This window comes from Chinchilla lanigera, unplaced genomic scaffold (assembly GCF_000276665.1).
Source record: "Chinchilla lanigera isolate Chin_1 unplaced genomic scaffold, ChiLan1.0 scaffold00002, whole genome shotgun sequence".
NCBI classification, from domain to species: domain Eukaryota; kingdom Metazoa; phylum Chordata; class Mammalia; order Rodentia; family Chinchillidae; genus Chinchilla; species Chinchilla lanigera.
This window is the reverse complement of record NW_004955403.1, coordinates 16,151,177-16,174,558: the sequence shown is the minus strand read 5'-3', so window position 1 is coordinate 16,174,558 and position 23,382 is coordinate 16,151,177. Positions and strand designations below refer to the sequence as shown.

Genomic DNA, 23,382 nt, shown 5'->3' with positions numbered 1-23,382 from the left:
CCCCCCCCGTATTGGGGATTGAATTGAAGGACTGCCCTGAGTTTATTCTTAACCTCCCTGCTTTCTGAGATAGTGTCCTTCTAAGTGGTTAAATTGCCCAGGCTGGACTCAAAGTTGTAATCAGTCCTCATACCCCAGCGTCTCAGAATGCTAGGATTACAGGCATATGCTACTGCATATGGCTTGATCATTCATTTTAACTGCTATAAAATATGTTTAGTGTCTGTTGATGGGCATTTTGGAGTTTTGTAGTTTTCCACTATCTTAATGCTAGATTTATTATCTGTAGTTTTAATACCCTTTTTAGAGCTCAGGAGAATTTTTTTTTTTAATTGAGCCGTATCCTGAACTGTACTCTGCCGGCCTTAAAAAAAATTACAATGAACTTTCTCTTTCCTTCCATCAATAAGAACAGCTATATCAATATTAGGGGCAGTTAGTACTTATTTTAGTGATTTTAATAATGTTTGGTTTTAATTCCCAATATTACTCATTTTTAAATGAGCTGATTCTGAAGGGTTGTTTTGCCACAGAAGATGTGTACACATTCTAAGTTACTGCAGCATGAAAGAGTAATTTATGTAGGAACTTATTTTTAAATGTGTATTTATAGTAAATAGATAAATGGATGAACTAACTTTATAAATGCTGTTCTATTTATAGACTGCTATGATACCTAAGATGTTTAGTTATCTTGTCAAATTAAAGATACATTTTAATTCTTTTTCATCCCCTTCCGTACCCCTTTCCTCTATCTTTTAATCCCCTTACCATATGAGGAAAATTTATCTCCTTACTTCTACTGTTTCCCTTTATTTTGCTCTTTATTTATGTTTTGGGTTTCTCATCGAAGAGAAACTGCAATATTTAAGCTTGTGTGTCTGATGTATTTCAGTTGTATGGTCTTAAGGTGCATCCATTTTCTGCAAATGACTCGTTTATCCTTTATGGCAGAATTTTACTTCATTATATGTAAATACTACATTTTCTTTACTCATTCATCTATTAATGGACATATAGGTCACTTCAAAGCTTTAGTTATTGTAAATTGTGCTGCTTATAAACGTAGGTATGCGTGTATTACTGTAATATAAGGTCTTTAACACTTTAGGGAAGCTCCCTAGATGGGAAATGGCTGGGTCAAATGGGATTTCTAATTTTAGTGTTTTGAGGAATCTCCATACTGATTTTCATAGTAGCTGTACCAGTCTAATCCCACCAGCAATGTAGAAAGGTTCCTTTTTCTTCACAGGCTTGCCACCATTTGTTATTTGATTTCTTGGTACTGGAGTAAAATGGAATCTCAGTGTTGTTTTAGTCTACATTTCTCTGATGGCCAGCAATATGGAACATTTTTCTTCATGTATTTATTGGCTACTTGTACTTCTTCAAAAGTATCTTTTCCTTTCACTTGCCTATGTTTGATTGGGTCTTTTGTTTGGAAGGGTCTTAATTTTTAAAAAATTCTTACTATATTTAATTATTAGTCCTCTGTTTGAAGAATTCCTGTAAAAAATTTTTCCCATCCTCCAGGTTGTCTTTTCGCTCTGTTATTTTCATCACTGTGCAGAAGCTTTGTAATTGGATAAGATTCTTGCCTATGTCTGTATCTTTAAGAGTTTTACCTATTTTGTTTTCCAGCAGATTGTTTCTGATTTAACATTTAGATCTTTTTTTTCTTGTCTTTTGAGATAGGGTTTTGCTATGCAGGCCTTGAGCTCACTTTGTAGCCAAGACTCATCTTGAATTTGCAGTGATCCTGATCCTCCTACCTGAGCCTCCTGAGTGCTGGGATTATAGGCTTGCAGCCCCACTCCTGGTTTAACATTCAGATCTTTGATCCATTTTTATTTAAAAGAGTACAGGGCAAAACTTTTAGTAAATTGATGTGCAGTGTCTACTACTGGTGGTGAACCTGTGGCACATGTGCTATAGTGGGCTGTTTGTAACATTGAAAGCTCAAAAAAATTTACCATCACTGGTCTGGACACACTCTTCTGCATGTGAATAGCGAATTTTCTCAGCACTGTTAAGAGGGTGTCTTTCTTCCAACATACGTTTTTGGACCTTTTGTCAAAGATTAAATGTATGATGTGCCTGGAGTTTTTTCTGAATTAATCTATTTTGTTCCTTTGGTCTGTGTATCTGTTTTTCTGCCAGAATCATACTGTTTTTATCCCTGTAACTTTGTAATACAATTTGAAATTCAGTGATGCTTCCTGCTTTGCCCTTGTTAGCTTGGATTGCTTTTGCTATTCTGTGTGTCTTCTGCTTACGTATGAATTTTGGGATTGCTTTCTGTAGTTCTGCGAGGAATACATTAGGTAGTTTGATTGGGATTGCATTTATCTGTGTATCACTTTTTTAAGTATGGCCATTTTGATTATATTGTTTCTACCTGTGGAGGAACAAGGGATATCTATTTTCTGATGTCTATTTCAATCTTCTTTTCCACAGTTCTGTAGTTTTCATTGTAGAGGTCTTCCTTCCACTGTTACTCAATTCTTAAACATTTAATTTTTCTTGATGCTATTGTGAAAGGTATTTTTTCCCTTAATTTCTCATTTAATTAATCATTAGTATGTAGTATGTAGGAGCACTATTGATTTTTGCATGTTGATTTTGTATTCTGCTACACTGCTGACTTTGGTTATTAATTCAAGGAGTCTTCTGATGGAATTTTTTGAGTCTTTGATAAAGAGGGCACATCATTTACAAATGATAATTTGATTTTTTCCTTTCCTATACTTATCCCTGTTATTTTTCTTGCCTAATTGCTTTTGCTAACATTTAGATACTGTGTGGAACAGGACTGGTGATACTGGAAAATTTTAGAGGGAAAACTTTGTTTTCTCCATTTAATATGATGTTGGCAGTGGTTTTGTCATAAATAGCTTTTATCACATGGAGCTAAATTCCTTTTAGACGTATTTTCTTTAGTGTTTTAATCATGAATGGATTTTGAAATTTGTCAAAACTTTTTCTGTACCTATTGAGATGGTTATGATTTTTGTCCTTGTTTTTGTTTATGTGATAGTTAATATTTATGTGTATGTTGCATCGTCCTTGCATCTCTGGGAAGAAGCTGATTTTTTGATGCTTTGTTGCATTCTGTTTGCCAGTACCTTGTTGACGAAGATTTTTGTATCTTTGTTCCCTAAAGAGATTGACCTGTAGTTCTCGTTTTTGGTTGGATGCATGTGATGCATGTCTGGTTTTATAGTCAGGGTAATATTAACTTCCAGGAATGACTTTGGAAGGACTGTGTTCCTTCCCTTTTAATTTCATTAAAGAGTTTGAGGAGTATTGGTGTTAGATCGTCTTTGAAGTTCTCGTAGAATTTAGCAGTGAATCTGTTCAGACCTAGGCTTTTTTCAGTTGCTAATTGTTTTGTTTGTTACTCCTTCAATTTCATTGCCTATTATATTATTCAGGGATTTTATATTCATTGATTATTGGTAGTTTGTGTGTATCTGGGAAACAGCTATTTCTTCTGAATTCTTCATTTTATTGAGATGCAGGTTTGCAAAGGAATTGCTAATAATCTGGATTTTGGCAATGTCCTTGGTGATTTTGCTGTTTTTATTTCTAATTAAATTGATTCACATCTTTTCTTTAGCTTTTTTAGGTAATATTAGGTAAGAGTTTGTCCGTATTGTTTATTTTTTTGAAGAACGAACTCTTTGACTCTGTATTTGAGGGGGGGGGGGTCTCAATTTCATTGATTTCTGCTCTGATCTTCATGATTTTCTAACTTGTACTAGATTTTAATTTAGATTGTTACTGTTTTTCTAGGACTTTAAGGTGCATCATTATGTAATTTATTTAGGGTTGCCTTTAGTTTTGTTTTTGATGTGGACATTCATATCTGTGGATTTCCTTATTATGACTGCTTTCATTGTGGACCAAACGTATGTTGTAGTAGCATTATGGTTTGATTGAAGAAACTTAGTTCTTCCTTGATTTGTTCTGTAGACCATTGATTATTCAAGAGAGTGTTTAATTTCCATGGGTTTGTATAATTTCTGTGATTTGTTTTGCCATTGATTTCTAGTTTCATTGTTATGTGATCTGTTAACATGCATGGCATAATTTTGATTCCTTTGTATTTATTTAAGTACTTTATTTTCTAATATATGGTCTATTTGGAGAGTGTTCCATGTGCTGCTGAGAAGAATGCACATTTTCATTTTTGCTGGAACACTGTAGATGCCTATTAGGTCCATTTTCTCAAAGGTTTTGTTCAATTCTGATATTTCTTTGTTGATTTCTTTGGGGTGAGGGTCTTGCTGATTTGTCTGTTTGTGACAGTGGCATATGGAAGTCCCCATATTAATTGTGTTTTTGTTTACCTGATCTTTTATATCCAGTAGTACTTGTTTTATGAAGTTGGGTACACCATTGTTCACCATATATATGTTAATAATTTTTATCGCTTCCTGTTGAATTGTTTAACCAATATGTACTGAGTTTCTCTGCCTCTCCTAAGCAGTTTTGGGTTGAAGTTCAAGTTTGTCTCAATATGAGATAGCTGCTCTTGCTTGTTTTCTGGTTCCTGTTGCATGGAATGGTGTTCTTTATCCTTTAATTTTTAGCCTGTGAGTTTCTTTTTGGGTTAAATGTGTTCCTTGCATACAGCATAGAGTTGGATTCTGTTTCCTGATCTATCTGCCAGCCTGTCTTTTAATTGGGAAATTGAGGCCATCCACATTGAGAGAGTCATTAGTGAAAGGTGGTGACTTCTTCCTACCATTGCATTATTTTCCTGTTGCGTATTTCCTTTGTTTCCCTTCTACTTAACTGCTTACCTTGCCTCATGTATTCATTCTTTTAGGCCTTTTGTCATTGTTAGCTTCATTGTCTATTTGTAAGATATCCTTAAAACTTTGCTCGTTTGGTTGTCATTACTTTCTAAAGGTGTTCTTTATCATAGAAATAACTTATTTGTCCATCAGTTTTAAAAGAACATTTTGCAGGATATACAGTGGTACTTGAGTTCATAACATTTGGTTTGCAAACACAAACATTTTGCAAAGTTCTGCTTTTGTTTGTGTATTCTGTATCAGATGACAAACATGACCGAAGCCATCTTTCCCACATCAACACACACATGGCCATTCATGAAATGAATAAAGTTTGTGAAACAGAGTACTACTGTACAGTCTAGGTTGGAATTTGTTTCCTTTTAGGGTTTGAAACACCTCACCCTGAGCTCTCCTGGCTATTAAGGTTTGTGTTAAGAAATCTGCTGTCCTTCCAGTAAGTACCACTATAGGTGAGTTACTGCTTTTCTCCAATAGCTTTTAAAATTCTGTTCTTCTGTTGAACTTTGTTGATTTTGACCATGATATCTGGAGAGGTTCTTTTCTGGTCTTGGCTATGTGGGATTCTGTATGCCTCGCTTACCTGTATGTTAAATTCTTTTCCCATGTTTGGAAAGTTTCCCACTACTGTTTCATTGAGGTTTTTTTTTTTTTTTTTAATGTCATTTGTGTTTTTTGCTTTTTCACTAATTCCAATTAATTTTAGATTAGTCTTCATGTCTTTTAGTGGCTATTGGATTGATTTTTTATGTTGTTTTGTTTTTAGGTATCTTTAATTAATTGATCACTGACAATAGTCCTGTCATTCAGTTCTGCCACTCTGTCCATAGTTTTGATAGAATTTTTTATCTCCTTAATTTGTTTGGAACATTTTTGTGGACTCTTATTAGTTTTTTTTTATGTTACTCGTGAAGGTTTTGTATCATTTTGTTTAGCTCAGCTGTCTTTATATTAGTGTATTCTGATTGTTTTGTTTGTTAAGCACATTATATATTCAGTCCTGTGACCTCACCAAGTTCCTTAGTGATCTTTTTTGTTATCTCTGATTACTTTTCTCATAGTTTATGAAGCTTTGATTTTCTCCCTGCCAATACCCCATGGATCAGCTTTTGGAAGAGTTGAGTTTTTGGAGACATTCTGTTGCCTTGTCTTCTCTTATTAATTTTTTTGTTTTTTGTTCACTTGTTTGTATTGTGGTAGGTGATTATAGTGGATGATTTTGTTTCTAGTGTGGGGACCTCTTTAGTTAATGTCTGCTTTTCAAGGATGACTTCTGAGTGTGGCTGCCTATAGACTTTTGCCTCTGTCCCAGAATCCAACCACCTCAGTTTATTTGGGGGTTGCAGTGGATTAACTAATGGTGAACTTATAACACTCAGCTGGACTAAACCAGCATGGTTCTGGGGTAGAATGCCCACTCGAGGATTGTTGTCAATAACATAAAAAGAGAACTGGAGGGAAAAATGATGAGCTGTTGATTCCTCTGGAGAAGCTTGTCACAATGGTTTTCCTGATATGAACTGAGCTGTTGTCAGTGTTGGAGGAGCTCGAGTCCTGTCACTGAGGATGGTTGTGGTTCTCTTTGGAGGAGCTCTGTTCCTTACTTTTGAGTGTCATTTCTTGGCTCCAGCGCAGATCCCTCAGCCTGCTTGCACAGAGCATTCTCCTCACTGTTGCAGACTTTCTAACCTCTACCATTGACCTTTGGGCTGTCCCAGTGTAGATCCTTGATACAGATTTGCATGAAACATTGTCTAGACCACCAGCCAGAATCATGCAGGACATTACCATGGGCTCTTAAGTCTGCAGCTGGACTCATGCAGGACATTGCTGTGGGATCCAGGCCCTCAGTTGGATTCTTTGGGTCTCTAATGTATGGAAAGATTTCCTGAACTGTTCTGCATTTGACTGTTTGGGTGAATATTATAAAATAATCCTATCCTATATTATGTGTGCTGTATTAAATTGATTTCCTCGTAAACTCTGATTGTAACAGGAGTGGAGACTGCAGTACCCAGTTCTTTGGAAATTGGCGTCATTATTAATGATGCAAAAGTAATCCAGTTATTTATGTACAGAGAAAACCAATTAATAGCAACAACTATGTCACCTTGTCTATAGTAATAAAATCAAGAACAATAGTCATCAAGGACAAACCAGGTACTGGCATACCTTAAGGACCAATAATATACCACCCTTAACCATAGAAAAGAGGTGTTTGTAATTGTAGTATAACTACTAAGGCAAACCAAATACTGATCTACAGTAAAAATTACTAAATAGATCAAATTTATCTCCACTAACAATAGGACAATATTCAACAGTAATAGCCAAGAATTTACCAGCTAGCTAAAGATTGGGAAAACTTAATAGTTGATAGTAATACAAGTAGAGTGGGTAGGAAACTGGAGAATGACAAAAGTACAATTTGAAATATTAATGGAAGACGAGAAGAAAGAATAAAAAGTGAGATAGAGGAGCCTTTGTTCAGTAAAAGGAAAGTGATAGTATTAGAAAGCAGTCACAGAAAATAATGCACAAGAAAAAAAGAACAGTAAAATGAAGGAAAAAATAAGGAAGGAAAAAACTTACGATAGAAATAGAAGAAAGAGAAAGAAAAATTTAAAAGGGGAGAAAAAATCTCAAGCCCCCTAAAAACTGATGAAGGAAAGAGAATTTTTTGTAAAAAAAATTGGGACAAAAAATTCCTTTGTATTTTTGAATGCATTATTTCTTTCTTAGATCTGCTGTCTTGGAATCCAGTAAGTCAGGATCTTCTCAACCCACTTTAGGGCTTGTGGGTTTGTGAGGTGTACTTCTTGCACCAGAGGCCCCTCTGTCCATTTACCCCACACCTGTAACCGTCCACGCCAAGGTGCACCCTTGTTCACATCGGTATTTGGGAAAAACAGTCAGTCATTTGGCGCCTCTACTCTGCAGGGGACTGTTGGTTGGACTTAATGCCTACACTAGCCAGGCCTGGCTTTTCACTGTGGAGGCCAGGGTGTGTGTTCTACTCAGCCTGAGTTTAACTTCATGGGCAGGAGGGTGGTGTGACATGTCCTATGTCTAGCCTGTCCCTTCTCTGTGGTAGGCTCTAGTGGCTGTATTCTATCCAGTCATTTTGGGAGCACAGCACTGGAATCGCTGAACCTGCTGGGGAGGTCCACACTTTCTTCCTGGGTCTTCTGATCCTTCTGGCTTACCATCTCTCCCCAAGTGATGGCCTTGTACACAGTCAAGTCAGTTGGTTAATTTGTACTTCTGCTGCATGTCAAGAGGAAGCAAAACATAGAGCCAGCTTGTAGCTGGTAGTTGATCATGGCCTAGTGACATGGTGCCTGCTTTGCATACAAAATCATTGTTAACTAATTCTCAAATTGAAATGCCTTGCCAAGATTTGTTTTTTTTTAGAATACCATTACTCAGTTGGTGATGTCAGGAATAATTAAAATGGGTGTAGCTATTAAAATATTTTCACTGACTTCACTGGTTAGGAAATACACTAACTGCATTTCAGAACTTTGCAATTTAAAAATACCTGGAAATGGCCTGAGTGTCAAAAGGAGTCACTAGTGAGAACACTTTAATTGCACACATCATTTTAACACCAGCAGTAGCACTAGCCAGTCCTTGTTATTTGTCTTCTCACAGCTATAGGGGCCCTTCTCTGGTTATCTCCCAGTCTCTGTTTCTAGCCATATCAAGACCTAATCTTCATCATTGTTGCTGAAGGGAATGCTCACTGTTCAGCCAGGGTGGATTGCGTTTCTTACTTTCTTTGCTGGGCATCTTATGCTCTGCTGTCCCAGGAAAATCCCTTTCTCCATTTTCATACTTGCTTCGACGTGCTTCCAAGCTACTTTCTTACCTTCCTTTCCCTTTTGTCCTTACTTTGCTCTAATCTTAGGCTGATTGATGATCTGTCCATTTTCCCTGAACACAGCGCATCCATTCATCACTTTTACAATCCTGTTCCTCTTGTCCTCCATTTTTCAATCATTTCAACACTTGAATTCTCCAAAAATAATCTTTCTTTTTGCCTCTTGTTCTTTGTGAACAGAATCTTCTGCCTTTTTTCTTTGGTTATAAAGTTTTGATTGAAAGAATATGAAAAGATGCTAGAATGAATACCTCCCTACTTCGTGAACTTGGGCCAGAATGATCAAACTGAGTGCCTTTGAGATAATGTATTTTTAAAATGCTGATCCTGATACAGTGGTAAATATAGCATTGCTTTTCACTATATTTTACTGAAAAAATGCTTAAAGTGTTTCATGCATTTACTCATTTGATGTTATGAGATACCATAAATGGTTTTAGATAACTTCTGTGGGCCAGAGTTGACCATTGTTTATTATTGTGGTTAGAATCAAGTCCAGAATATCTGATTTGAAGGCATATTTTTGGAATACCCCCCTTGATAAATTAGAAACTTTTAATAAATGTTTTCTTATTCTGGTTTTAATATGAACACTAACTTGTTCTAAACTTTGTGGGTTTTTTTTTTTTAATTAATAAGTTCTTTTTTAAAGCACTAGTGGAAAGTATTGAGTTCCTGTCTACTCCTGGGCCCACACACATACAACTTCCCCATTAGTATCCCATACCACTGTGTTGCATTTATTATAATCCATGAACCTACTATGATATATCATTATCATCCAGTTTGCCTAGTTTACATTAGGCTTTACTCTTGGTGGTGTACATTTTATGTGATTTGACAAATATATAACACCACATGGATATCCACCAGTGCAGTATCATACTCTGTAGGTCCACTGTCTTGCTATTATGTTAAAGAGAATTAAGAAGCAATAACAAAATAACAGCAGCGTAATCTGAACAGCAATATGCAATTTAACAACGGTTGCTGAATTCCAACCATCTTGTCTAGATCCAGTGTCTTAAAGATGCTCTGTGCTATATTTATCCCTTCCCACCTCCAACCTCACAGCATGTCAGCCACTTTATCTTTTTACTGTCTCCATAGTTTTGACTTCTAGGATGTCATGTAGTTGCAATTGTTGTACTCTACAGATACGCATCTTTCATTTAGTAATACACATTTAAGGTCCATGTCTTTTAATGGCTTGTCAGCTACTTTCTTTTTAGTATTGAATGATATTTCTCATCCAGATTTACCACAATTTTTACATCCATTCATGTACTGGAGGATAGCTTGGTTACTTTACAGTTTTAGAACTTATGAATAAAACTGCTATAAATATCCATGTGCAAATTTTTTTATATGGACATGTTTCTAATTCATGAGTAAATACCAACTAATATTATTGCTGCCTCATATGGTAAGATATATTAAGTTTTATAAGAAATTGCCCAATTGTTTTCCCGAGTGGATATCCACATATAAAATTAAAAAAAAAAAGAATCTGGACATTTTGCTTTTTTGCACTCTCAACAACACCAGATAATATATTGTCCCTGTTACTGAATATCATAAAGTAGTTAGTATGGTCAGTGTTTTGAGCTTTAACTGTTCTAGTACAGTACATGTATAGCACTTTATCATTGTTTTAATTTGCAGTTTCATAATGACAGGAGCCTGAACATCTTCTCATGCTTCTTTGCCATCTGTATTTCTTCTTGGTGAGATGTGTAGATAGTCTGCTTGCATTTTAAATTGGGGTTTCATTTTCTTATTGTGGCATTCTGAGAGTGCTTTTTACATTTTGGATAATACTTCATTATCAGATGTGTCTTTTGCAAATATTTTCTTTTCTTTGCATATCTTAATAATTTGTCTTCTCATTCTCTTGTTATTTATTATTCAAATCAATAGTTTTAAATTCTAATGAAGTCCAACTTACCAACTATTTCTTTTTCATGAATTGCATGCTTTTAGTACTGTCTATAAGAGACCATGCACTAGGTTTCTTTTAATGTTACTTTCTAGGAGTTGTATAGTTTTTCATTCTCACTTAGGTCTGTGGTCCACACTAAGTTAATTTTTTAGTTAATCTGAGTTAGTTTTGGGGAAGAGTGTAAGACTGGTGTTTAGATTCATTACTTTTCAGGAAGATGTTCAGTTGTTTCTTCAGTGTAGAAAAGCTGTCTTTGCTCTTGCTACTCTGTCAGAGGTTAGTTAACTGTATTTATGTTTGTCTATTTATTTCTCATATGATCTCTACCTTTTCCCTTTATGTGTCCTTTTTTTTCAGCAGTACTACACTGTCTTGATTTCAGTAGCTTTATACTGTCTTGAAGTTGGGCAGTCACTTACTTTGTTCTCTCCTTTTCTGAGTTAGCTATTCTGATGGACTTTTTCTCCACAGAAACTTTAGAATTATTTTGTTGATAACCACAAAATAATTTGCTGGGTTTTCCTTGAAAGATTTGGCTTTTTGACAGTGCTTAGTCTTCCTATGCATAAAAATGAAGAATATCTATTGAGGTTATTTTTTTTTTTTTTCAGTAAATTTAGTACTTTAAAAGTAGGTTGAGATTGATGTTAATTTTTGCAGTCATATAATCAGACCCATTTTTTAATAATATTGTATGACTGGAAGTTTTTATTTAAGATACATATTACTAATATAACAATATTTATTTTAGCAATATAACTATTAAACTGAGATGCTTACCATTGCACAGTGCTTTTCATGGTTATGTTGTGTTGACTTATTGTCATACACTTTTGCATTTAGTTCAGCTCACTTTAAGGGGTTTTGCCTTAGGTATAAAAACATGCATATGATAATTAGTATAGTAAAGCTTATATAAATAAGTATAATTAGTATAGTAAAGCTTATATAAATAAGCTCTATATAGCTTATTTATAGTATTAAAATTTTTCATTTATAAAAGTTTTATTAGGGGAAAAATACGTTTGTAAAATGAACCCATTAAACATTTGAAAGTTCCTGCAAGAAACATTTGTGCTGCGGAAATAATGTTCATGACTTTTGCCATAAAAGTAATTGCTGAGTTAGTATTCCAGCAGTGAAAAGTTGGATTTTATTAAGATATCAGTCCTGATGTTGCAGATTTTTGAAACTATGTCATTTGTTAACACAGAAGCTGGTAACATTATTTCTAGACAGCAGTGTGCCCGTGTAATGACATTTTTCTACATATTTTTATAATTTAGTTGTTTTAATAGCTTACATAAAGTAAGGTATTTAAAAAGGAAAATAAAGATTTGTAAAAGGAAGATAGTAGAATCAAAATATTTATTTGCTCCCTTAGTTACTTTTCTCACTGCTGAGACAAAATACCTGACATCCAAAGTTAAAGGAGAAAGGGTTTATTTTATTTAGCTCACAGTTCATAGAGGTTGCAACTCATAGTTGGCTGGCTCCAAGCAGAGTGACATAGTAGGGAGGTATCACAGAGGAGAAATAGTCCACAGCAAGCAGACAGGCAAGAGCAAACAAGGGCTGACCATGGCCCTTATTATCTTATCCAGGGAATTTAGGCAGGTAGTACTCAAACCCTAATCCTAGTATCCGTGAGCCTAGCAGTGCACCATGAATCAATCCCAGCATCACACACTCTAGATCTAGTCACTTCTGAAAAAAACCTCACATGACTACAAGGCTCTGGGGAGACATCTGAACATAAGCCACAACATTTGCTAAATCATTTGAACAAAAAAATTGAGTCCCTAATTATGCATTTTAATGATTGATTTTTTTTTTTCTCTAGGGGCGGGGTGTTGTTATTTACATTTCAGTAAACTAAACACATGGGTACCTAGGAAGAGAGTCTTCAAAGCGGAGACACACTGCTTGGAGACGCTGAGATGGAGGTGTACATTTTGTGTTTGATAAACATCATTGCCTCAACCAGCTGAACAAAGAAGAGAGTAACAGATGAGGAAGATTGGGGCAGTAACAAATTATACATCATTTTAGGTTATAATACTTTCTTTGACTTTAACACAAAACAAGAAGTTAAGCTTTTGGAAGTTTTTGTTTATTTGCTTGTTTTTACAAGGATCATATGATTGCATTTACTTTTTAGCTGTCACTCTGGTTGAGAATAGAGTACTGTTACTTTAAAATAGGAAGAAAATGTTCAAAAGAAAAGGGTCCTAGGGAGGGGGAAGGGGAAGGAGAGGAAAGAAAAAAATGAGAAAAGAAGGAAAAATGGGAACAAAGCTTTTGTAAATAAGAAGGGGAAGAGGAATTGAAGGGAGGATAGTAGAAGGGAGGGGGAACCAAGATACAGGTACAAATTCCCTATGATGAATGTGATCATTACATATATCTAAAATGTACCAATAAGCTTAATTAATTCAAAAAGAAAGAGAGAATAGACTACTGTTGTGTGGAGATAGGGTCAGAAATCCATGCAGGAAACTATTACAATTAACCAGGTAGAGGTGCTGATGTTTTAAATAAGGTTGGGCCAGTGGGGTTGAGCAGAAAAAGGGGTGTGGCTCAAAGATTAAAAACAATAGAACGAGCTACTACATTGGATGGGGTGAAAAGAAAGAGGTCAAAGATGTGGTTAAACTTCCCAGAGGAACTGGGATATACGGAGTTAACTACTAGATGAAATAGGAAAGATTGTAGTTGTAATACAGTAGTACCTTGGTTCGTGAACTTAACTTTCACGATTCTAGTTGCAAACTGAATTGGATGAGAACTGAGTCAGATTTTCCCATAGGGTCAGCCTAGAACCTAACCACTGAATTTCATTTGGTTTTCGTCCAGTTTGTGACCAGAATTGTGGAAAGAATTAAGTTTCTGAACCGAGGTACCACTGTGTTCGGAATTTGTTTTGGAATGTCTTAAGTGATTTCCAAAGGTGCTTTCCAAAATTACTTGATTCAGATATTACATTTCAAAATCAAGGCTTAGTGTTTAGATATTTATCTCTGAACTTAGAATAGGAATCTATACCATAGATATAAATTTAGGAGTTAAGACTGTATTTGTGCTTTAGAAGGAATAAAATTCATGGGATTGCTGTAAGATACATGTAGCTAGAAAAGGGAAGAGCTCCAAGGTCTGAGATACCGAAGCATGTAAAAGTTGGAGAAACAAGAAAGAGCAATAGAAATGGAAGAGAGAAGTCCAGAAAGCTTACAGGAAAACTAAACCAATGAAGTATATTATTCTAGCAACAAAATAGAAAAAGTTTATCAAGGAGAATCTGTCAAATGTTGCTGGACCAAATACTGTGAGGGTTGAGAAATGATCATTGGCTTTGGTAACGAGGTCATTGGTGATTTGGATAAGAGCTATTTCAGTGGTGAGACAGAAGAAGAACCTGTTTGGAATGGGGTAATGTGAAAACACAGGAGAGAAATTGGAGACAGCATGTAGAGATAACACTTTAAAGGAGTTTTGATAGTAAAGAAATGATAATTGAGATGGTAGCTGGAAGGGGTAGAGAAATTGAGTTTGGTTTTTAATAAAGTTTGGAGAAATGGTTTTGTTGGATTCTTTTGGACCTTTTTCACTTGAAAGGGAAAAATGGATGATTGGAGAGAGTAGGGAGTTGCTCAAATGCTGCCTTTGTGGAGAAGAGAGAAAGATCTTGAGAGTGGGAACTAGTCAAAAGGTGAAACACCCATCTTGAAACTCATTTATCATCCATTTTCTACTCTACTGAGGCTTCAGTGGAAGGTCAGCACTAGCCTGCCTATAAAACGCTTTGTTTGAATTAAAGTGTACTTAGTCCTGCAGCTTCCCTTATCTCATACGCCTTCTTATGTCCCGCCTATCCTCCCTATACCTTGGCTACCAGGTGGTACCTTTGAGAGAATGAAACGGGACTGCTTGCACTTTGCTTAGGCTAAGTAGTGAGTTTTGGGTATGGTAAATCAGTCATACTAGCATACTGCATCCTGGTCAGTCTACTCCAAAACAACAGAAAAAACCACACCGACTACCCTGCTCTAATGTTGATAAAAGTACTTTTTGTCCTATAGTTAAAAAGCAGAAGTGGGAAAGAAAGGAAATATAATGGTATAGGAATCTTAGCTCTTTCACCAGTTGGCAGAGGGTTTCTAAGGTGGACTCTTTACTCTCTGACCTTTGTTTGTTTTTTTAAAAGAGATTGCTTTGGTTTCAACTTCATTTTTTTTAGTACAAAATTCTGTGATCCGTTAACATAACAGTGATCCCCAATTTACTTCCTGTCCAGACATCTGAAGGATAGCATGGTTGTGCTAAAAACCAAAAGAAGTCTTTGAGGTAGTTTGGTTTCTTTGGAGAACAGCTTACCTTGGGTAGTGAAAGGACTTGCAATATTTGATTCAAGGTTAGAAGTAGCAACGCTAAAAGTGGAAGTACAGTAAAACCTTTGAAGAAAATGTAGACTTAACTTACCTGCATTCAAATTGTGTCATCTTGCAATTGTGACATATGGAAGATTATTTAACTCTCTGTACCTTATCATTTAAAAATAGGAAGATAACAGCATTACTCTCTTGAAAAGTCCGAGTAATACGAAGTAAATGAAGTAAATAGTGGTTAACATATTATTACTAGTATGAAACATTTTACTGGAAGTGCTGTAACTCAACACTGTAATGTAATTTTGTAATAATTATTTTGAGTCACCAAGTGAAAAAGTAACTTGGGAAAGGAATGCCATTGAATCAGGTCAAATTTTTTGTTCTTACATAGTTGATACTCAGTTCTGTGGCTTTTTTCTTCTAGGAACTACATGGTATACCTGGTACTCAAGTGATGACCAAGAAATGAGCCATTACAGAATTAGTGCCCTTTGCTATGTGTATTTAACACTTACGGAAGGTTACTTACTTTCAAAGACATTTTCCCCTAATTAGGACAAAATAGTGAGACTTTACTGTGCATACATATCTGCTTTAACGGTGGATTTTTGAAGCTACCTATAACTATATTATAACATCCACCTTTTTGTTTGAATCATTCCTCAGAACACACGTTTGATTATTGCTGCTGTCACTTACTTGAAGTTTCATGTTTTACAGAATTAATATGTACTTAAATTATTTTAACTTACTACTTTAATTACTATGTGTTGATTTTGCCGATTTCCACTTAAATAGAACTTGCAGATTACTTCTAAACTAATGGACACTTTAAAAGAACAACTCCTTATACATATACTTGTTCAGAGAGCCAAGATAATTTATACTGTAAAGATTAAAGTAGAAGTCTGTAAGCTATATTTGAAGAGGGTTTAAAAACTTAGAGTTGCCTTTGCAGCAAGTAATTATCAGGGTAGGTTTTATTTGAACTGTCTCTCTCATTTGTATTTTATAAATGAAACTATGGCGGTAAGCGCATTGTATCAAAGTATAAGTGTGACTTAGTAGCATCTACTCCTTAGATTTTGGTTTCTAGTGATACTTGAGAAGGTACCAGACCTGGTAAAAGAGATGGCTAATGGGCAAAGGTAGAAGCCTTGTTATAACGGAAAGAAAGGGAGTGCTCAAAAGCTGATGGTGGCATGTTACAAGAACATAAAAGCCATTTTAGAGGAATTCCCACTGGCCAAATCTGAAATAATTTGAACACCAAAATAATTAAAAGCAGCTGTGAATTTATAAAGCATGGGGGAAAAGTGGGAATCTGTGATACCGTTCTAGTTATGGATACACACACACACACACACACACACACACACACACAGTAGAAAAGAGGGCTTAAAGGGTATCTGTTAAGTATGGCAGAAGCAAGGATTGACATTCAAAAAAAACCATGATTGTGCCTCTGTCATAGTAAGGTTCAGAGCATTACAAATGAGTGTTAAATCAAGGAGAGAAATTTTGATGAGAAATAGAATACTTACATGGTCTTAAAGTATTTATCCTAAGATTGCTTATTCATTATAGGGAAAAGTAACTAAACAGTAGGAAAAGTAATACAACACCTTGTCTGGTGCTTAAAATCACCAGTGTGGGATAGGTAGACACCATGTGCTTTTAATGTGATACATCAATTATGTACTCTACTCCAGCCAAGAGTGCATTGCTTGAGTCTGATCATCCAAAAACACCAGATAAGCTCAAAGTGATGAGTTCGTTTTTTTTTAAAGGATTATGTACTGCAAAAAATGTTAAATGTGAGGCTATAAGGACTTACGCTAAAGGAGGCTAATGACCTAGGACATAATTGATTCCAAGACTGGCTCTTGCACATGGAGAAAAATGTATTTTTTAAAAAGTACTGCCCAGTCAGTTGACAACTTTATAATACAGATTCTAAATTGTTATGTTGATGCAGTTACTGAAATTGTAACTATTGAAGTTTGTAGGAGATTTTTTAGGAAATGCACACTGAAATATTTATGTGAAAAGGCCCACAGTATTTGTAGCCTATTCTCAAATGGTGTAGAAACAAGTGTGTGCACATATATGTGTTTGTCTTTGGAAAGAGAGGAGGCAAATGAAGGATACTTCTGGATGGTTTACAAGTGTTCTTTGTACATTTCTTGGAATTTTCCGTAAGTTTAAAATATTTGAGAATAAATTTTACATGTATGAAGACATTGTTGCCATTTGCTGTAGGTTGCTAATTTAACTTTAATACTCCATTAGTTTTTAAGATGGTAACGGGCATTATTTACAGATATGTATATTGATTTTTAATTTCTTTTGAATAGTGCTGGGCCTAAAGGAGATAACATTTATGAATGGAGATCAACTATACTTGGGCCACCAGGTTCTGTTTATGAAGGTGGTGTGTTTTTTCTGGATATCACATTTTCATCAGATTATCCGTTTAAGCCACCAAAGGTAAGAACCTAGAAGTACAATCTTTAATATTTCTTCTTATCCAGAATCATTTATTCTAGATTTGAAATGTGTATTAATGTAATCATTTTTATTTCACAGTTATTCATAAGTTAATAGGGAAGCTGTTACAGAAGCAGGGCTTTTAAAACTGAAAGTAATAGACTCCTACCTTTAACAGATAATTTTACATTCATCAGAGGGCTTGTTAATTTTTTTAAAAAGCTGAATTTTGTATATGAGCAAAACATAAATTTTGTACTTAAGAAATGAAGGGAAGTTTCCTGTGAACCTTACTTAAGGAGGTTGGGTGGAAAGTAAACTTGTTTAGCAGTTTTCAGGAGTAATAGTTTAAAAGTGTAAGTTTTACCTTTATAGAGAAACAAAAACTAGAAAATAGAGTAAAGGAGGAAGATGAGTACTATTTAGTAAATTCATTTTGTGCCCTGTGTGCAATAATGTAGTGAGTCATGGAAACTAGGGGTAGTGGGGTAACCTGTTGACTTTTAGTTCATTTCAAATAAGTAGTAGATGAATATTTGAGTTGTGCCTTGTAATGACTGTCAGTTATTTTGCAAAGCTTAAACATAATAGTTACTTGAATGGCTTCCTCTTCTGCTTTGTTACTCTAAAATGGCCTTGCCTGCAGGTAAAAACCAGCACCTGAGCATAATTTTACTCTTGTTACAGAGACATTGAACATCCCAGGGAAGTGTTTTATCAGATCTGTAGCCCTTAACTATGATGAAATGTTTTTCTTTTCATTATATGTTCCCTGTTGTAATTGTCATCTGTGTAGTGATTTAGTGCGTGTGTGTGTGTAAAGATTTTTTTGAAAGGAAAAAAAAGGGTTCTCAGGAGGACAGTATTGAACAAGGCAACAGTAGTTCCACCTAGTGGTCTTTACCTCAAATTGCAGATGCCGAGGTTTTTATCACCTGGAGATGCTCTCCTTAAATGCTGTCAGTGTTTTGATTGCTTTACTGTATGGTTCTATCAGAATCTAAGATGTTGAAATTAGTATATTAGTGTCTTTTAAATTACTCCCAGGTCTTTAGCGTCTGCCTTGCTGAATCTGTTAAATAAAGGTCCTCCCCATGTTAATCATACCATGAATTGTATTCACATTCAGAATTAAACATATTTACTGTCGTAGATCTATGACTGCTCAATTGACTTTTTTATTGTAGAAAAAAACGGTTAGCAAACTACATGGGTATATTTGTAGTGATACTTCTAAATAGCTGGTTTTCTATATTGGACATTCATTTTACTATATTAGCAAAATCAGGAGGGAAAGTTAAGATGTGTTTTGCCCAAAATTATTTTTGTATGTGGGTGAAATTGAATTAAAAAGATTGTCCTATCTCATTTTAATGGAAAGTAAGAATTGTCATAAGGATTTCAAGTATTGTATGGTATATGAATTATCCTAATCACTTTGATTATAATGGTTGTTTATAAATTGAGCATAAGTTTTTGCTGAAATTGCAATATTGTTTTCTCATTTGTTAATATTTCTGTCCTCTAAGATACAGTGTTGAGCATTCTTGAGTCTGTGAGATTTATGGTATCATCTTAGTGTTAGGAACCACTGTTTATAGTACTTACTCTTTGAAGTTCACATAATGAGTTGAACATTATAAAAAATAATAAAAATATAACTTTTCAGTTCATGGATACTAGTTTGTTCACTCATTAATAGCTGAAAGTGTTTAAATACTAACTGTATTTGTAACTACTTTATATCCGTTGAGTAGTGACCTGTCAATGATTTGAACGTGTTTTATTCCCATACTCTTCAGCAGCACTGTTTAAAGGAAAAAATAAACATGATGCAATGCTACATGTGTAATTTGAAGGTTTCTGATACCTATGTTTAGAAAGTTAAAATTCTAATGAGATCTTTTACTGTCTGCTTTTGCTACCCAGTCTTTAAAATTTGATGTGTATTTTATACCTCTAGCTCATCTTAATTTGATTAGATGCAATTAAGATCTCTCCATCCACATAGAGATACAGTAGATCTATCTACTGTATTGTATTAGAGGAGTTCTAGAGGGGTATGAAACCCTCCCTCCAGCTAACCAGTGATTTGTTGGAGTTTATGATTGTCTGTCTGTCTTCCTTAATTTCGTGCTTCCATTCCTTTCATAAGGATATTTTTGAGAGATTTAAGTGTCTTCTTCTAAGATAAACACTTAATGAATTAATCACCAGTTATTGTTTTGAAATTTGCTAGTATTTGTTGTTGTGATTTATCTCTCCTCACATGTCAGGGATATATGCTGCTTTCATCTAGCTACTTAAAACTGTTTTAATGTGTTAGTCTAACAAGGCAGTTAACCAACTTGGAAATGAAAGGCCAAGAGATAGAAAGGCAAGTAATGTACACGATTTCATCAACCTTCCTCTCAGTTCTCCATTACTTTCTGATGTGTGGCAACAAGTTAACTGAGCTGGTACTGACACTTGTACTAAGGAACTAATATAACTTGTAAGAAAATCTTCCTCAGTTCCAAAACATTTCAGCTCTTCCTTACTTTCTCTGTTACTGTGTGTAGAAATAATATGACAGATGCATACATGCACATGTACACATGTATAGAATTACTATAATGTTCATCTAGATTTAATTGATCAACTCCTCACTTAGTTTTAAAACCAATACAGTTCTTTTTATGCCAGGAGAAAATGAATATTTCTTTTAACTTTGTCAAATAAACCACTTAAATTAGCAGTGAAATTTAATCTCAGGTTAGCACTGATTAAATTATTTGCTATTAACCCATTTATGCCAAGGATTGCATTTTTTTTGAATTTTTGCCTAAAATTCATACGTGTCACCTAGAAAAATTCAAGGAATAAGAATTCTAGAAGAAAAAAATATATTATGTTCCATTGTTATGGACATTCCAAAAGTGGAATTGTAGGAATTGAAAGATTAAATATCACCTGTGATATTTTACAGGTGAGCTTTAGTTGGTAGTAAAGCATTCGTAATATATTTTTCCTGTTTGCACTGTGACTTAGGTTACTTTCCGTACCAGAATCTATCACTGCAACATCAACAGTCAGGGAGTCATCTGTCTGGACATCCTTAAAGACAACTGGAGTCCTGCTTTGACTATTTCAAAGGTTTTGCTGTCTATTTGTTCCCTTTTGACAGACTGCAACCCTGGTAAGCAAATCTTTATAAACATATACTCTAAGGCTACAAAAACCTGTGTATTTACTTGATTAGCTTAAATGTTGATTGAGAAATAACTGCTGTTGGTAGAAAACTCAGTATAAAACATTTTGTAGAGAAACTATTAATGCCATTTCAATTAAACTAGGTCAAAAGTTTCTCAGTAACTTCATTTTGTTAATGATACACTGCTTTGTAATTGTTTACTCTCATTCATACTGTTTCTTTTTTCTGAATTATGTAGCTATATAGCTATTTTCTATCAAGAACTTAAGCAGTGTCTTTGATACTGCTGCCTCCTTCTCTTTCCTTCCATGCATGCTTTAAGGCAGCCAGTCAGTAGGCAAGGATTTTTCCCCTACTTTTTGGAGTAATGTTAGTTATATTCGATGTAGTGTTTATGGACATTAGAATGATAGCTGATGAAAGTTAAACTCAATTATGATTATGTGAACTCACAAAAAGAACTCATAAAGTCTTTAATATCTAATTCATAACTTTTCTAGAAATGTGTAACTACCACATAGAAAGTTCCACCTGAATAGCTGGTGTGATAAAGTGATGTTTAGATCCAGAGGCCCATGTGTTATTTCACTGTGTGGTTATTTTTAAAGGAGTTGGCTTGCTTTTGCTGAGTGTTTGATACTTTTAACACCAAAAAGGATCACTGTTACCTGGGACCTGGTGTATATGCAGTTGATACACTTGGCTTAGATACATGCGATCAGTTGCTCAAACAACTGATAGATGCATGTCCATAATGGTATCATTTATTAAGTAAAAGATTAAAACTTACCTGAGTGTTTGTTACTGGAGGGCCTAGTTGTTAAACAGAATGTCCCAGCTGTGTATAAACTGACAGGAAGAAATCCTTAAGATATATTAAGTGAAAAAGCAGGGTACTGGAAAAAATACATGTACCTAATGATAATGTTCTAAGTGCATATAAAATCTTTGAAACAACTGTTGTATACAGGTTAAAATTATTTACCAGAGAAAGAAAATTCTGAGTAGTTAGAGTCAGAAGAATGAGAGCTCTTACTTTTTTACTGATTATCATTCAGAACACCTCAAATATTATATCATGTGTATATGGTTTTTAAACAAATTCAGAATAAAAGTTCACATCTCAGTTTATTTTGAAATTCTACTTAAAGTGAAATGGCAAGTATTTTAATAGTGCTATGGATGGTGATTAGAGTTATTACTATATATAGAATGAAGGAAACAGTTCACTCTGAATAGCATTGATTATGAGAGTTGTTTGTAAGAGTTATTTAATATCCATAGCAACCATCTACTGCACTTTCATTTTTTAAGAAAATACCAAGACTACAAATAAGTTTTAAAGGCATGTATCTTTTATAAAACTTAAACCCCTTAACTCTCATTCTTTTTCTCGTGAGAGGCTTTCTTAATTTGTATATTAAAATACATAGTCACATTACCTTAAACATTCTTTTCTTTTGAATAGCAAACTATTCTGTATCAGGATACTGCTGAAATGTACGTGTTTAGCTTAATAGACTATTAGAACTGTACATTTAAGATACCACATAATATCTTTTAATGTTTCCACTTTTCCAGCGGATCCTCTGGTTGGAAGCATAGCCACTCAGTATTTGACCAACAGAGCAGAACATGACAGGATAGCCAGACAGTGGACCAAGAGATACGCAACATAATTGACACAATGTGTATGCAGTGTGAAGGGGCAGGAGGCGTCTTCTCACTGTGCTGCAAATCTTTATAGCCTTTACAATACGGACTTCTGTGTATATGTTATACTGATTCTACTCTCTGCTTTTATCCTTTGGAGACTGGGAGACTCCCCAAAAAGGTAAATGCTATCAAGAGTAGAAGTTTGTAGCTGTAGATTAGTTATGTTTAAAACGCCTACTTGCAAGTCTTGCTTCTTTGGGATATCAAAATGTATTTTGTGATGTACTAAGGATACTGGTCCTGAAGTCTACCAAATATTATAGTGCATTTTAGCCTAATTCATTATCTGTATGAAGTTATAAAAGTAGCTGTAGATGACTAGGAATTATGTCATTTGTATTAAACCCAGATCTATTTCTGAGTATGTGGTTCATGCTGTTGTGAAAATGTTTTACCTTTGTCAGTTTGTAATGAGAGGATTTCCTTTTACCCTTTGTAGCTCAGAGAGCACTGATGTATCATCTCAAACACAATAAACATGCTCCTGAAGGCATAGTTTCCTGTCGTAATGTTTCAAGTCAGTCTTGTCAGAAGGTGTGTCTGAGATGATTGTTGATGAAATAAAGATGTGGATATGAGGATTGACTATTAAGCATTAGCACAAATGAATGAATTATTAAATGCATAGAGTTTTTCTTTAAATCTTAATTAGAAAATGCAATGAGTTGATACATGCAAAACTGGATTTTAAACCATTGATCTGAAAAACACTTCTGAAGTTTTACTTTGAGCTTAAAAAAAAAAGAACCCTTACTTAGGAGTTGTTTTAGAACATCTCACTTCCAAATGAGTGATTTCCATCCAGCATTGCCCAGTATTGTCAAATAATAACTTTGGTATGTTAGCTATTGTATGATTCCTTTTTAAAAATCTTGGTCTTAATTTTTGTGGTATAGTACCATTTTTACTATGACTCATGGCCACAGGCAGAGTTGAACCCAAAACCC

The 23,382-nt window shown here is 34.7% G+C and overlaps 1 protein-coding gene across 2 annotated transcripts in view; it reads left to right on the top strand.

Moving 5' to 3' along the window:
* Positions 1 to 22,930, top strand: part of Ube2e3 (ubiquitin-conjugating enzyme E2E 3) — a gene marked incomplete at its 5' end in the record, with an annotated part of 88,227 nt that extends 65,297 nt beyond the window's left edge. For both annotated transcript variants that reach the window (XM_005373356.2, XM_013512545.1), the window contains 3 exon segments: positions 17,394 to 17,526; positions 20,557 to 20,704; positions 22,301 to 22,930. In XM_005373356.2, coding sequence (XP_005373413.1) covers positions 17,394 to 17,526; positions 20,557 to 20,704; positions 22,301 to 22,398 — 379 coding nt within the window. In that variant the 3' untranslated portion in view covers positions 22,399 to 22,930.
* Between the last annotated feature and the right edge of the window lie 452 nt (positions 22,931 to 23,382).